General features: G+C 38.0%; 1 protein-coding gene across 1 annotated transcript in view; it reads right to left on the reverse strand.

The window, feature by feature from the left end:
• Positions 1 to 7,001: 7,001 nt before the first annotated feature.
• Positions 7,002 to 17,338, reverse strand: part of LOC139138825 (dual specificity testis-specific protein kinase 2-like) — an 84,914-nt gene continuing 74,577 nt past the window's right edge. Inside the window, exons 7-10 of the mRNA XM_070707366.1 lie at positions 15,623 to 15,706; positions 15,026 to 15,112; positions 14,022 to 14,157; positions 7,002 to 8,892 (exon numbers count right to left, since the gene is read on the reverse strand). Of these exons, the coding sequence (XP_070563467.1) occupies positions 8,123 to 8,892; positions 14,022 to 14,157; positions 15,026 to 15,112; positions 15,623 to 15,706 (1,077 nt within the window). The 3' untranslated portion in view covers positions 7,002 to 8,122. The remainder of the gene's footprint in view (positions 8,893 to 14,021; positions 14,158 to 15,025; positions 15,113 to 15,622; positions 15,707 to 17,338) is intronic.

Consider the following 17,338-nt stretch of genomic DNA (forward strand, 5'->3'; position numbering starts at 1 on the left):
TCTGCGCAGAAGAACGTTCTAAAGCGTGTGCAAATCCGAATTTGTCACACTTTACCTTAAGTTGGTTCAAGAAAATAAACCTATGTCATACATGTGCGCATTAATTTGTTTCATAATGTGATCCAATATGGCCACCAATGACCATCAAAGATGCACATATTTTTCACCCAGCGTCATCCCACATTCACTTAACTACTACCATGTGTATGATGTGCTGATTCTGGACATGTGAACTTGTTCAAACAAACATGTTTTGTGTCATAAACATTTAACTTAGGTTAAAAAGGCCAACTCTGTCAAAATGCTACAACTCAAAGCTCAAGCCAGATTGCCTTGATGTTTGTTTTGTACATAGTACCTTGCACAAACTTTATAGATACTTTTTGTCCCACAAATACATGGCTATTTTTTGGTTAGCTTTGCTGTCAGCAATGCCGAGCTTAAAGGTGGCAATGTTTTATTTGTATATAAACAGAAAATTATCGGATGCTGCTTGTACTGTGGTCATAATTTTAAAAACGACTTTCATACATGATTGCATGTGGCACGTTGAACCACCCAATTCCACTGAGGTATTTAGTTTTGTATGGCTGTCACTGCTATTACTATTGCTATTAGCTGTGGAAATGCAGCTATCTGTGGCGCGGTAGCGTGCGTCTATGCAGGTCATCAAAAGGTCAACCCCACATCGGATAGCTCAGGCCCACCTCGTAGCAAAAATGGGTCAATTACGGTGACCCAACTTGGGTCGGGACTTTGAACGGCAAAATAAACCAAAGTGAGCGTAATTCAATAAAATGACCTATACGTGCCTGAACTCTGATTATTGTTCATTCCTTATATCCTTTTGTTAACAAAATCGTTGGTTCGTTTACATATTTCAGCTTATTTTCCAAGGGCTACTCAAGATTTTCACTCCGACCGGCCTTCTCTCTATTCACGTCCGAACGCATGTCGTTCTTATGAGCATATCAATAGAAGTCGGAATCCAATGCGAGATTGTCTTGGCAAGGCAGTCAGCATACTATATTGTACAAAAAGTGATGCAATGAAGTTGTTATGAATGAATCTAAAGGAAGTTGTAGTATACATAATATCTTGGAAACAACCAGCCTTTTATTTACAAAATTCAGGATGACATAAGTATCACAAAAAGTGTCATCAGTATAGACAGTAAACTTTGCTGCTTCATCCAGCAAGGTCAGGTTACTAATCACAACCTCTTATATGTAAATATGTATGAAGAAAATGCTTGGAAATTTTATTTGAAAGGTTTTTGTTTCTTTTCACTGTCATATTATATGTATTTGGAATTGTTTGTCAGTGTAAGTCAAGTAATGGCTTCTATTCAAATCCGTGGTTTGATGCTTTTAAATGTGGTTAGAAGGGCTTTAGAACAGATGTTCATATCTGATGCCACATGCTCCTAAGTATACAAAGGTTTGTGCTTCGAATTTTCCCCATTTGTCTATCATACGTCAGTACTTGTTTGACTGGATGTCAATTTTGTACAAACCGTTCTCATGTAGGCGTGGCAGTTTTGTTACAGAAGCTCTAAAGAATGCCAATTATTATTTGTTACCTGTATTAGTCTCCTGTTGTGCAACCATAGACCTTAGACATACCAAATATTGTCTACATTAATTAATTCTATGTAAAACAATATTATAAGAGGACACCTTCACTTTGGTACAGCAGATTGTATTACTAATTATGATATACTAGGTTGCATGATATTGTGTACATTTGTGAGCAACGGTTGCAACAGTTGCCAACCATTCCATAATTCAATGGACAGGGCATCAAAATTTGTTCAAATGCACTTGACTATGAACATAACAAGCTAAAGGTCCATAGAAGCTATTAAATATCGTGTATACACTCACTGAGTCTGGCTTCTCACATGTAACCAAATGTGAGCACAGTGTCATTGATGCTATTTTTCTCAACGGTGTAGGAAATCTCTCTCAAACTCTGCATTTCCTTTGTTTGTGTGCGCGTGGGTCTGGGTTGTATAAACTTAATAAAAAAGTACTTAATATTCCGTGTCATTATAACGTCATCATAAAATGCAAACCAAAGACCCCATTAATATTAATTAGCAAAACACCACTAGTCAGCGCTAGCTGAGAAATATGTCCACAACTAGAAATCTAGAAAGGGGATACATTCATGAATTTCCTCCCAAGTTTCTGGTTACCCTAATCAATCCAAATTTGCCTCCCATTTGAAACTTTTGAACACACTCTCTCTTTCTCTCTCTCAAACACAACGGATACATGCTCACACATAATGCATTCACATGTAAATGATTACAGCCTTGTCTGTAATGAACAGAAAGTTAAAAACTTCAATTTATTTTTAATAACAGGCCATTCCATAAAAAACATAAACTTTCCTTTTTTTATATTCAAATAGCTGTTGACAAGATTTTCAAATTTTTTGCTGGCTGACGATGTGTGTGTATGAATGGCATGGTGGTGAAGCAACGGCCCTTGGTGTAACAATCTTAGGCTGAAACAGTTGCCTATCTTTATATCATTCCAAGGCCTTCTTGGCCCTCTCACTACAAAATTTTGACAGAACCAACCAATTGTTTTGTATGGCAAAGTTTGACCACTTCATTGGAGCGTGGGGGTGCAACAGGGATGTACAGTAATAAGTAAAACCACCAAGGTACCACCCTCAGAGTTGCGATTCAGTATGATCAATGCTTTAAAGATCATTGAACCTACTGTACTTTTTAAGGGGCAATACATGTAGCTCTCAAACTTTTGAGAATGTTTTGATTATTGTTGAAGTTTTGGTCTCCCTAAAGTATATTGAAACATACGGTATTAGTGTGGCCGACGTATTGCATAGTATACAGTGTGAAATTTTATCGTTGACAAACAAATTCTAGTCAGGAGTAAAATTCAGTTGTCAACAATAACATAATGAACAAGGTAAACACTGCATTTTGACATCAAAACCTTTTAAAAGAGTATTTTACGGACAGAAAAAAACCCTGGCAATTACATCAAATTAAGTAGCCAGTGGGCCTTTTAAAGTTATCATCTCAAATAATATGTGCATGCAGACTTTGTATATTCAAGTGCAAACTACAATATGCCCCACAAGAGGACATTTCTCTCTCTGCAGGAGTTTATGCTAACATCAATCCAAAAAACACTGGTCCTCACTTAACCCTTTCACCACCATGGTTTGTCCCAAAGCCATTGTTTTCTATGGTAAAGTTGGACCTGTATACAGGGAACTGGGGGTGAAAGGGTTAAAGCAGTATCCATGTTGTGTACTTCAAAAATAAAAATAACTTTCATTTGGCACAAAATTATGCTTAGAAACTGGTGGTCTTATGGGATAATGTTGGCGGGAAAATATTCATACCAGAATATAGGAGAATTTGATCTTTATACTGCCAGAATACAATATGGCAAAGACTGGTATGTAACGCCATCATGGTTAACAATTGTAATATGAGCTTGGTATATAATGATTCCATATGTATGAGAAAGCTTGGCTATAGTGATTTTCATTATTTCTTAATCTTCAACCCTTTGAGTGCTGTATTGTTTCCAACCAAAATTTTAGTCCAACATTTTACCAATTTTTATGAACTTTTATGTAAATTTTCTGATAATTTTGGACCAAATGAACACATTTCATTGGCCTCAGTTTTTTATCAAAATTTTGGCAAAAATCTGATGAAAATTGACTTGAGGTATAATTTATAAAGGGTTAAAGCTCTGATTACAAGGTGGGTATTTGAATACGTTCTATACATCAAAGTAGTCTAGTCCCTTGCCAGAGTATTTTTTGCCTTTGGAGATTTTTGGCTTTTGCCCATGCTCCGTCTAGCTGCAAGATCGATGATAAAGCTATAGAATGCAAAACTGCTCATTTTGATGTGAATGGTCGCCAACAGAGACTGTGATATCACTGATGTCCCTTTCAGTCAGTTAAAATTGTCCTCTCATGATTAGCCTATGGTTAAATGGGTGTTGCTCATTAATATTCATTGTGTCCAATGATGGCAAACGTTCTCTGGCTAGTTTTTCTTGCGGTAATTACATTGTAGCTGCGCCCAGAACACATCACATTAGAGGATCACCTTGAGTGATTGACATTGAAAGGGATCCCAGTGATGTCATGGTCTCTGTTGGCAACCATTCACATTAAATGAGCAGTTTTTGCTTACTATAGCTTTATTATTGACCATGTGGCTAGACAGAGTATGGGCGAAAGCCAAAAATCACCGAAGTCAAAATACTCCAGTGAGGGACTAGACTAACATCAAAGAGGTACACAGTGGGAATAAAATAAGTCAACATATCAATATCCATTCCTCATAAATGACACAATCCCCTATCCCCACATTTTGTATTACACACAGCACGATTTGACCATGCTATCATGAAGTCAATAATCAACTAGATTCCAACAAAATACCCCAAACAACTTCCTTGTAGAGGAGCAAACCATGTCTAACTTATTACAATATGAAAACCTTGAATATTGTTCTCTGGTTCTACCTGAAATGTCTTTGCACCACAAAATCTTTGCAAAATAGTAACTTAGGTGGCTGTGACATGATAATATAAATAGTTGTAAAAGGTTGACTTTAAACTCTGTTACATCTGAAACTGAAATAATTGACTTGAACCTAAAGATATGACAATGTCTAGATTAACTTGTCAACGGTGTAGTTTGAGTGAAAGGTAAAATTACGTAATACTTGTATGTTAACAAGCAAGATATGGCAAATTTACAAACCCATAACTTCCACTAGAATGTGACACACACTAGATAGACCTGCAATGTATTTACCGAAACAGCACATACTAGTAGTCAAACCTAACTTCGTGAGCACCCCTGCATAGAGGCCATCTCAGTAGAGTACTCAATTTCAGGAAGCCCTATGACATTTTACATGTTACCAAACCTCTACAGAGAAACCACCTCTCTTATGTTGTCAGTGCCCAACTGTAAATGCTCTAGTTTGGTAGCGAAGTACGTGTCAATTGGTCAATTGATTTAAGGTAGAGTATGTGCCTCTGGGACAGATATTCCAACTCTCTAACATTAACAATTCTTTTCTGCTCTATCACTTGTGGGGGCTCATTTTAAAGCTCTCTATAGAGAAAGAAAAATTTCAAGTTTTACTTTTCTGAAAACTGAAAATTTTATCTGTCCCCCCGAATTTAGGCATAGGAACGCCAGCCATTTTGAATTTCAAATAACGGTAAATGTTGGGTAATTTGTCTCTCTAGTTTCAAACTTTGCACAGTGACCCCTGATTTTTATCCTGATTTGGTAAGATAATACAGAAAGTTTGAGCAAAAGTTTAAGTCTTTCACTTTCGCGGCACATACTACCTTAATGATATTACAAGAAAGTTTACATTTAATATTTCTTCACAAATTATATAAAGAGATATTTACTAAATATTTGCAATATTTATGTGAGCCAATTCACTGGCCATATGTAATAGATCCCATTAAGAGCACAACCTGTCCAAAATGAGCGTCACACCCAGCCATCTAAGGAGACATTCGTGGCAAGTTTTTTTCCTTCCCTTGGCTGACCACAATACACTATTTTACTGTGTTACACGGCCATGTACCGGGTATACTGGTATATAATGTGCGAGGAAACTACAAAAGCTGCCTCCAATGCAGCGAAGTACAGTTGTGTCAGCTATGTGGCCCAGAAATTGCTCAGAAAATGCTGACATGTAGTACATGTACCTCACTGCAAGCTGTCAATGTCACACACAGCTGTGAGGGCTCCTGTACGTTTGGTTGACACAATACTGAATACACGTTCACCAGTGTCTCAGTGATACAGCTGTACCACAGACACCGTAAAACAATGTTCTATGAGGAGCGATGTGATAGGACGAGGTATGGCTGCACTGTTCTATGAAGAACCACATGATGGGATGAAGTACGGCCACATTGTTCCATGTAGAGCCACATGATGGGATGAAGTATGGCCACATTGTTCCATGTAGAGCCACATGATGAGATGAGGTATGGTCACAATGTTTTATGGACAGCCAAATCATGGGATGAGGTATGGCCACAACTTGGTTACAACTACAATTTTTCTCCAAATGTCATTGCAAATTTACAAGATACAAAAATTGTACATGTGAAGAAATTGAGCATCAAATGAAATATACAGTCATGGAGTTTGTGGTGATAGTGCACCTGAAGGACACTGGGCCCAATTTTCCTTTAACCCTTTCATCACTATGGTTTGGCACAAACACATCGTTATCTATGGTAATTGTGGACCTGTTCACAGGAATTGGGGGTGAACAGTTTAATATTACAATCAGCCTTGCTTAAGGTGTCTTCTTATCATTATTACAAGCAGACTGCCTAAGATTACCTTGATTTGTACATTTTTTTCTGCACAGGCCCATTGTGCTTACGGTGGTTTACTTTGACGCATTGGCATTACACGAACTAGACACATTGTCTAAATCGAGGTGTTGCCAACACTGTCAGGTGCAATTATCAGCTAAGCGGTAATATGAGTTAATCATAAAGTTATCAACTCTGCAAAAGTTGACACTTTGTCTGGTAGGAGGTCAGACACAGTCAAAACACCACCACTACACAAGTCCAAACACTGTGGAAGTTACATCACTTGCTTTCAGGTGTAGTTGTTTTTACTACGTCTGACCTGCAAAACAATGTTTCAACTGAGGCAGAGTTGATTTCTCTGTGATCAACCTCAATTACTGATAATTACACCTGACAGTGTTGGCAACACCTCAGTTTAGACAATATGTCTGGTGCGCGTAGTGTCAACGTGTCAAAGCAAACCATTGTAAATTTTGCCTGTGGTGGATATCAGTGTAATCCATTCACAGTTGACAATACACTTTCGGATAGCATCCAAAAGGCAAATCACATAGACTGCACAGATGCGTGATATAAACCTTACATCTCTCAGTTTGTAAATTTTATGAAAATTATTGATAATGCATATACGACTTATGAATCTTTTTTTATTTCAAAATTCAAAAACTTGTATGAGAGTAGGCACAAAACATACAGTAATGCCTGGAAATCAATCAGCACTGTGTTTAATATCATGGATAATGCACATAATGGTCTTTTGAATTTATATGAATAATTTTATATCAAAAATTTGAAAATGACAACAAAAGTATGCAAAACAATTCATCTTTCACCTGAAAGTACAGAAAGAAAAAAACTTCTAAAATACAATTTATATACATTTCAAAAGAACAAGGTTTCATCTTGTGCACTCTCTTCCATTTCTGAATAAACATTAATATGGCAGTAAAAAAATATTGATCAGATCCCAACAGTGTAATGGAATTGGTCTGAATAATCACTCAGAAATAGTGCACCATATCCGCTACCCCTCCCTTAAAACGCCCCTGCAAAAATTACTCTGACCTGTCAATACAAAGGGTGGGATCATACCAAACAGAAAATCACAGGGGAGGCAGGAGGGGAGAACAAGCAACTGATACATTGAATACATGAAGGCACGTGTAGGTACATATGCATACTCAAATCATTTCAATTTCAAAATCAGAAAAAAAATGCTGTTTTCTCTTGGATATGCTGGGTTTTTTTTCAAATCAGTTATGTACATAAATTTTGATACAATAGTTGATGTAAATACCAGTTTTCAATGGTTTCAAGCACCACATGATATAATAGAACATCACTCAAATAATATACACTATGCCACAAAATAAAGCTAATATCTTTCTGTCTTTCTACATTATCAGACACTTTATACACAGCTGGGAAGTCATCGTTCTAATTTGCATTATTTACTTTTTAAATTTATCAGCGTTTATCCTGTATTTATGTATTTATCTATTTCATTTGTTTGCATACTTAATTCGCACCTTGTGTAATTTGTTATGCCAATTTTCCTTCATATGGATGTAGCTGAACTTTCATCAATGATAATTGTTCTCAATGTCCAAAAAAAAGCATTTCAATAGCGTTGGTACTTTTTAAGTACTACTGACTTATTAATGAACATGATGGTTTTGCAACAAGGGAGAGGAAAAACACTGTAACTTTTACATCAGTGTTTATCTGCCTCGTCCCAACTGCTTAAGTCAAGAGAGAGTCTTGTCGATGGATGGAACTACCCGTGCTCCCACCGCTGCTCTGTAATGGATTAGGCGACCCTGCCTCTTCCAGTCGGCCTTCCTTGGAATGCTAATTGTACTCACTTCAGAAATCCTCTCCAGTTCCTCGTCGCACAACGAGCTGAGGCCGGAGTCCAGCCGCCTGCCTTTCATCAACGGTAGCGCGAAATCATGTCCAAGTTTGTATGGGTTGATGCCGCTAGCATCACTGCTGATATTTGACGTGTTGCTTTTCTGGTCCCCTTGCTCATCAAAGTGTGAGGGGCATTTTGTTCTGTTTTGCTTGGATTTGCTGAAGTGACTTAACGACGACACAGCCGAAACAGATTCGCCGGAGGACGTGCTACTAGACTTTCGCCGGCGAAAGACAGGCGAGGTGGGAAGAGACTGGGACTTGCGTCTGCCATGTCTATACCATTGTTCTAAGTCAGCCAGTACATCCTCGGGAAACACGGGAGAAGATGGCGGCGTGGTCGGAGATTCCACATTGTGATTGAAGCATGCACCGCAATCTGGATCCACATTCACCAGTTTCGTCCTGCCTCCCTTCAGGTGCGGTGTGTCAAAAGGATTTACCCGGCTAGGCGTTGCTGCAGGAATCAGTCTGGGAGTTGAGCGGCAGTGCCTGTCAGAGTTACTTCTGACCAGACTGACCGGCAATACTGGCTTGATCATCGGAGATAGAGGAGGAGATGGCGTTCCTGATGCTGATTTTGCTCTCTTGTGTCCCTTGAAACCTACAGACACGAAAAAAAAATTTTACTAGGAAAGACAATGCCTGTGATGATATTGTCAATATTTTTGTGTAATAAAACAAGGACTTCTTATTCTTCTCCCAAAAGTGCATAAAATTTACAAACCATCGGCTGTGCAAACACTATTGATTGTATGATGTACACAATGTTATTGCCGACAAATCATTGTCATGTCAGAATAACAGCTAGGTTTCATCAATACCTTTGAACAGTAATGTACATACAGGCCGCGTTTATAGGCTGAACACTTGGCGATTAAATACGATTTTAGGAGTTGAACAAGACACTGTATTTTACACACAAAACAAAAAAAAAACACAGGAAAATACACCAAAAGCTACAGCTAGTGGCCATGTTTGTATTTTGTTATTATCATTATTAATATTATGACTTTTAAGTCTTTGTTCAAGTTGATATTCACCTGTAGAAGGAATCAGTGTTTTTAAAACGGCCTCTTGTCTAACATGATGCACACCAGTAAATACATGTACCTGCCTTCTGACTCATCAAACATTATGTAATGACTTTATGAAGTAAACATACAACTTTTTATTGATGATTAAAATTATGTATGGTATGGTGATCTACCTTTGAACTTTTTGTATTCAAAGAAATGCCTGAAAAGGCTATTCTGACTTTTAACATTTTTTAAGATCAGGGATGTGAATTTCAAAGCAAGCACATGTCATGAGTGAAGACAGCTCTCCTTTAAATTTTTTTTTTCAAACAGCTCCATACAATCATACTGCAGTGCTTGCTTTCTTTATAGCATATTTTGTTATTGAGACACCAACATTTTAATCTTACACTAGCACTCTTTCCTCAGATCCCTGATCAGGCGTATATTTTCACGGCAACAAATGCATCATTTCTCAAACATTTCCTACTCTATTCATCGTTACTGATTCCGTGCATTCCAGATGTTACACAGCACAGAGATCCTGACTCTGCAAAATCTGAACTGACGTCAGCGGCGGAGGACGCAGCATATTGCACAACAAAGGACGTCCTGTTAAATACAACATGCCGGTGCTAATCCGACAATGCCAGCTTTCCGTGTTTGAATAGAGTGAAAAGAAGGATTTGGAGACTGGGTCAACCAGGAGAATGATACAGACCAACAGAATAACCTAATGTGCAATAAATACAGAAATAATACCAATCCAGGTTAAGTGTTTTCAGGCCGACCTTACATTGTACTGTGCTACTGAAGCTGACCCACACTTCTATCTGTATACGTTATTGAAAACATATTAGCGTACATATAAATATTAGTGTTTCCGTGTCTATTTTAAATTCATCAGATGTAATCAGGTCACGCTTTGATTTGAAGAGGATAAATCCACTCAGTATATAAACAGTATCCTGCACTTTGGTCAGACAAATAATTACATGTAATTTAAAATTGTCGAAACGTAAGCATATTACAGTATCAAATTACTACTATATTTTATTAAAATCACCTTTTCAGAACAGTTTCAAATAGCATCCTCACTTTTATTCACGTCACTATAATGAGAATTGTAAAAGCATTATTCCCTGGGACTAAAATTTCACTATTTTTCCTGTCAGATGAAACCTGTTACATTAAATCCTGGAGAAATTGTTAAATAAATGATAGACTCAAATCAGACAATTGAAATCCTGGTGAAAACGTCTCAAACATAAGGATAGTGAAATCAAACCGAAAATAAATGATTTAACAGTATATAAAAAGCCTATGTACACATCTTCGCTGAAGTTTTCTCAGTCAGAATTTGGTCCTCAGACAACATTCATTTATTACCCTACTACACTGCTGGATATTTTTGTAAAATGACTGCAAAACACTGAAAACGCTAGAAGGCTGAAGAAGGCTGTTTCCTGAAACAATTTTCTTTAAGTTTTTCAAGAAAAAATCAATTTTTTATGTCACTTGAAGCTCTTACAATGTGAGCATTACGTTACATATTTAAACAAGTCATCGTTGATGACCCAGTCCCGCTTGCTAATGGGTACTTTGATTACAGGTTCTGTGATAAAAATACTTTGATACAGATGGCACTCAATGGCCAAGAATGAGTTCCATGGTGATGAAAAACATAAAACCAATGTAGGCCACTATCCTAAAGGTCATTAAATGAGTCAACTGGGAATTAGTTGACAGGATGTTGCAAAACATTTTTTCATTCTATCCTAACACTAATAGATAACCGGTACCATATTCATAAAGTTTAATGTAGTATTTACAACACTATGAGATCAACATCTGTATCAAGTTTCATCAAATTTGACGTTGTATTTGTGGATATATCACTCTAATTAGGAAAGTTCATTACATATGCAATTACAAATTAATTAAAATGACACTGATAAATGTCTTTTTCACTGTTAAAGCAATGTGAGCTTAACATCTGTACAAAGTTTCATGAAATTTGATGCAGTATTTCTGACATATCAACCTAATTATGAAACTTCAATAATTGACATGATACTGCTACATGATGTGAAACAACTGACGAGCATGTATGAAATAGGTCAATGTCCTTGTACCAACTTTGAATGATACTGGTGGAAATACCGGTATGTCTGAGTTATGGCTCAGTACATGAGAAAATCGTAACAAATTTGCCGCCACGCAGCGATATTTGATCTTACTGTTTAAAAAATCAACACGTATATGTATTACATAAGTCAATGTCCAGGTACAAACTAATAAAATCAGTTGAGACTTGCTAGAGTTATGGCTCTCGACATGAAAAAAACCATAACAAAATTGCTACCATGTGGCCATATCAGACCATATCGAGAAACAAATCAATGTACTTATGTTAAAGTCAATGTCCTTGTACCAACTTTGAATAAATTTGCTTGATACATGTCTGAGTTATTGTTCAGGACATGGAAAGTCGTAAAAAAAATGGCCACAAGGCGGCCATATTGGATCGTATCACAAAACAATTCAATGTGCATAAGTATAACATAGGTCAATGTCCTTGTACCAACTTTGAATAAAATCAGTTGAGATATGCCTGAATTATGGCTTTGTACATGAAAAAATCGTAATAAAATGGCCGCCTGGTGGCCATATTGGATCGTATCACAAAACAAATCGACATGCATATATATGACATAGGTCAATGTCCTTTACCAAGTTTGAATAAAATCGGTTGAGATATGCCTGAGTTATGGCACTGTACATGAAAAAATCGAAACAAAATGGCCGCCTGGCGGCCATATTGGATCGTATCACAAAACAAATCAATGTGCATATGTATGACATTGGTCATTGTCCTTGTACCAACTTTGAATAAAATCGGTGAAACATGCCTGAGTTATGGCTCTGTACATGAAAAAATCGTAATAAAATGGCCGCCTGGCGGCCATATTGGATCATATCACAAAACAAATTGACATGCATATCTATGACATTGGTCAATGTCCTTGTACCAACTTTGAATAAAATCGGTTGAAACATGTCTGAGTTATGGCTCCGTACATGAAAAAATTGTAATAAAATGGCCGCCTGGCGGCCATATTGGATCGTATCGCAAAATAAATCGATGTGCATCTGTAGGTCATAGTGCTATGCCTTTGTGCCAAGTTTGAACAAAATTGGTTGGCAGTGTCTGAGAAACTGTTGATGACGGACGGACGGACGGACGGACGGACGGACACACGGACGGACACACGGACGGGACCCAATCTATAAGTCCCCGCCGGACTTCGTCCGCGGGGACTAAAAACTCATTGTTTCTAACTATTATGTTTAACAGCCACCTGTCTTTCTTTTGAATTTCACAACTGGTCTGCTGGGTACCACTTTTTTTGTTCAGCTAATTATCTGCAATGACAGGGCAGCTTTTAAGTGTTGCAAAACCATTTGTCCAGTGAGTATTACATAACAATTGGAATATATAGGCCCAAAGATTAGTGATCTTAAGTGTCTCCTTAAACTCGTATGCGCCTCAATGCTCAATTGTGAAAGACTTAAACTTTTGTACACACTTTCCTCAATGAGACTTTCCCCCATTCTCTTACCAAATCAAGAATAACAATCAGGGGTCACGGTGCAAATTTTGGTACTAGAGAAATCAATTACCTAATATTTAACTGTATCTGAAATTCAAAATAGCCACCATCCCTGTGCTAACTCTATGAAGAAGAACAAGATTTTCGACTTCAAAAAAACTACGACAATGAAATTGGTTCTTACACTCAAACAGCTTTAAAATAAGCCCCCATGAATGGTAAATTAGAAAAGAATTGAAAAAATTTTGAGAGTTCTTATAGCTGTCTAAGTGTCTACCTAAAAGGTACATGAATGACAGAGGTTCAACAACAGCCCTCGCCTTGGTCATCAATTTCACAAAACATTTCATTCACTGTATACATGATCTGTTTCTGCATGGTACTAGGGCGGGTGGCACTACCTATAGACATTTACACCTGAAATTTCCCTTCCACAAGTTGGAGGTGGGGGAAGAGTATGGAGTAATAAGTGTCCAGTAGGCAAATGTAATTGGGTAACTATGACAGAATGCTGAGCCTACTACCAGTGCAACATCCACATTCCTGGGGCTTCAAAAAAATACAACATGCCATCTGATGGTTATTCAAACTGCAACTCTAGCACCGAGTCACAACTCACATTTTGACATTATTCTAGTATCTTGGCAAATTTCTTCAACTTATACTACTAGACTGGGTCCACTGAGGCTCAAGATAATGAAACAGTCATTTTTCCTCTCTGAGTATGGGAAAAATTTGAGACGTGTAAGCTGGTTTGCCACTCATCAGAAGCAACGGAGAGATTTCCTCCGCTCACATGGTAAAAACAGAAAAACACTACAAAGCTACCACTTTAAGCAGTTAGCTCTCCTTTCAATGCACATGCGAGTTTTCACTTCGGTAAGTGCTGCAATTGTATAGGAAAATTCACAAGAACTGCTGTGGAAGTTCCACGCATCAATCAATCTTTATTATACTCAACTCACACTAGCAGAGAGTGTGGTATGGTACATCGATGATACAAGCAGTTTACTGTACTTTCAACGAGCATCACCACACCTGACAACCTTCTTTTTTCACTTGTAGATTTGAGATTTGATAAAGATTTGTTTTCTTCTCACCTGGAGATTTGAGTGCCTCTTTTTCCCTGTCTGCTAACACAACATCCATGAGGTCTTCTCTGAGCTGTTGTGTGGCTATGATGTTGTTAATTAAGTCAACTGTTTCTGCAAATGTCGGCCTCTCAGCTGGCTCCCTCTGAGTTGGAAAAATTTCACCAAAAAAATTCATTAAATCTGCACAGGAACTTAAACTACCCACAATTTTACAATTTCATACATTTTTAATATTTGATGAAATACAAGCTATTTTTCTATTGCATCCATCTTACTAGCCCCTTTGGTATATTTTGATGAATAGACTTTTAATAGTTTGGTATATTTTTCATGCGTAACATTTGAAGCATTACATGGAATTCCACATGGAATTCAAACATCAGTGCTTGTATCGAGATGTTACACACAGAAAGGGATTCTAGATCTTTGATCTTTACAGCCATAAACAATATTTTCAAGGAAACTAAGGGGATAAGTTTCATCTGCCCTGGCATAAGAAAGGGCATTGATTTTCTTTTGAATGTTTATATATGACAAGGAAAAGTTAGATGTCTGACAGTCTGTAATATGAAACCGTCTTTGCTGAGAGCTTTTCCTTGAAAAGTGTGAAATCTCTAGCATCAACAAACTCTAGCTTCTAATTCAATGTACACTTTGAATTTGAATTATAACTGATAATTTGGGACAGACTTTTAGCAAATAATCTTGAAATTGGATTATAAGTTTTAGATTGTTAAGAAATGAATACGATTGAATTAGCCTTTGGCAAACAATGTCTGAGTGCACAAATCAAGCAGCATTGTGGGTAACCTCACTTCCTGTGAACGAGACTGTCATCAAAAATATACCTCGTAATGGCTTCAGTATTGACTGCTGAATGAGAGAAATGGGTCAGTGATTCAAAACTACTGGGACTTGTCAAGTTATATCATATTTTATCTGATTCTGAATACTGAAACTGGACAAGAAGGGTTGGCTGTAACCCTGGAAACAAATACTGCGTGACTTACGCTGCATAACTGAATGGCCAGCTGGAGGAAGTCGTTGGGGCAATCACCACACATTGTTGAGAAGGCTGCAACATCAAGACCAAAGTTCTGTGAAGGAAAGAGAAGGAACACAGAATAAGTGGCTGCAGTATGGGTGGTGCTATTGATAGGGATGGTAGGGCAGGAATAATTACACTGGTTCCCAAGTCACTGTACGGAGGTTCCATTCATTACTCATCTTGAATCTGTCTGGTTTATTTCAGGCTCTGTAAACCTAGATTGTACTATTGTAGAGCAAAGAAAAACCTCAGCTCGTAGACTATTATCAATTCAAGGAATCATATGAAAGAAACTGAAGAAATGTTGCTGCAGTTTCCAAACTACATATTTATATTCTGCAAAGGAACACTATCACATTATTGAAATCCTACATTACTTTTTTTTTCACATGATAATTATCATCTTGGAAAATCATCTTTTTTCAGTATGTAGCATGGCAACCCATACATAACAAGACTGTGACATGAATGACTCGCGTCATATCTGTACAGGAACTCATTTCCCTAATTACGCAGCACTGTCCTGAGATACAAAGGAGTATAACGTGAGATATTTTACCTCCAATCTCGGTAAATAGTCAGGATCTGCCGGTATTCTTGCGATGATTTCACAGAGGATTATTCCGAAGGAAAACAAATCAACCTGAAAAAGACGTATATGGCAAAACTCAGAAACTTGACAAAAGAATTCAAAGTTTACACCTTGTATGGAAAGAATTCAACGTTTACACCTTGTATGGAAAGGTGCTGAAAGACTGTCCGGTGAAGTCTTTATGCCTTTGTTGCACTTCTTCATTGTGCTTTACACTTTGGATCAGTTGTGGTGGCAAAATGCAATTGACATAGTATGCATCTCCAAACTGAATGATTTAAACTTCTTAGAATAAAGTCAGGGGTCATCGTGCAAATTTTGGTTCTACAGAAACTAATTGCTCAATATTTACAGAAAATGTGATATTTGCAATTAAAAATGGCTGCAAATCCCTTTGTTAACTCTATCGGGAAAACCAAAATTTTCTATTTTCAAAAAACTAAACTGGTGAAGACTTTATTTACTCTATGACCTTGAAAATCAGCCCCTGCAAAAGGTAAACCAACAAAATATGGTAAAAGTTTGAGAATCCAAATATCTGTCCCTGATGTGCATTCTACCTTAAAGCCATCGCTTGCGATCCCTGGGTCCGGGAGTGGCAATGAATAATGAAGGCAAACCCATGTTGACTTCGTGTTTAATCCATTATCGGCTTAGATAAGAACCCACTTCTACGGAAATCCTAATCCAGACAGTTTTGTTTGAATACAAATACCATAAGCTAACATAACAGACGATGTTACCGGTAGTTAGTTTTTGCTGTCATATTCCTTACGCTCAGTATTCATGTACGATACCGAGTGAACCAAGAAAAACCGAGTACATAGCTCTGCGTACGATGCTGATTGTTCCCGGCGTTATACGGCCTCCCACCACAGTCCTACTGACTGCATGCCACAGACAAAGCGGTCACCGCGGTCCAATTTGGGCCGCGCATGAAACACTACTTTCGGTCGAAATCAACTCAATTCCGATCTATGCCTGCCTGACTACTCAACCGCTCACAGACTGGAAAAAAAATTGCTCTCGTGATGTCCCAAACGCTTAGTTTGCCGGCGATGCACGGCCATGGGCCCACTGTAGCCGGCCATAACTACTGTGTGGTTCGGAATACAGCACATTTGGTTCCGGTCACTCGTCCTGTCAACATCGATCTCACCTCGGTGCGTGAATATGCTATTGAATGCGATCACAAAGGGAGGTGGAAATCGTTCAGCGGGATGTGCTGTAATTCAATATTCATTGAAAAAACCACGTTACTTAGGTAAAAAGGATAAATATACGGAATAAATGTGAGGTACTGCTTCGTGTTTCACAGATCCACATGGTCGATATTGTTGAGTTCAATGAACGCATACTTCCGGGCTGAGGCCTAAGGTCTGCGTTATTGGGCTGAGTGTTACCGGCGTTATACAGCCTCCGGCCGTATAGCACCGGTGACACACAGCCCTGTCACGTAGAGCTAGGTGGAGGCTAGCATTTGGCAAATTCATGACAAATTCATGACATTTTAGACCACAGTCATGTGTGTGTACACGACGCGACGGTTACTGTGTGAATTTCTTTTCGATTGCATACCATACAACGGCCACCATGTACCACTGCACTACTGACACATGCGACTGTGTTATAGATGGCGCTACTGAGCCAACAATTTGATCAAGGCAGTAATACTCAATGATA

This window comes from Ptychodera flava, chromosome 8 (genome assembly GCF_041260155.1).
Source record: "Ptychodera flava strain L36383 chromosome 8, AS_Pfla_20210202, whole genome shotgun sequence".
Classification (NCBI taxonomy): domain Eukaryota; kingdom Metazoa; phylum Hemichordata; class Enteropneusta; family Ptychoderidae; genus Ptychodera; species Ptychodera flava.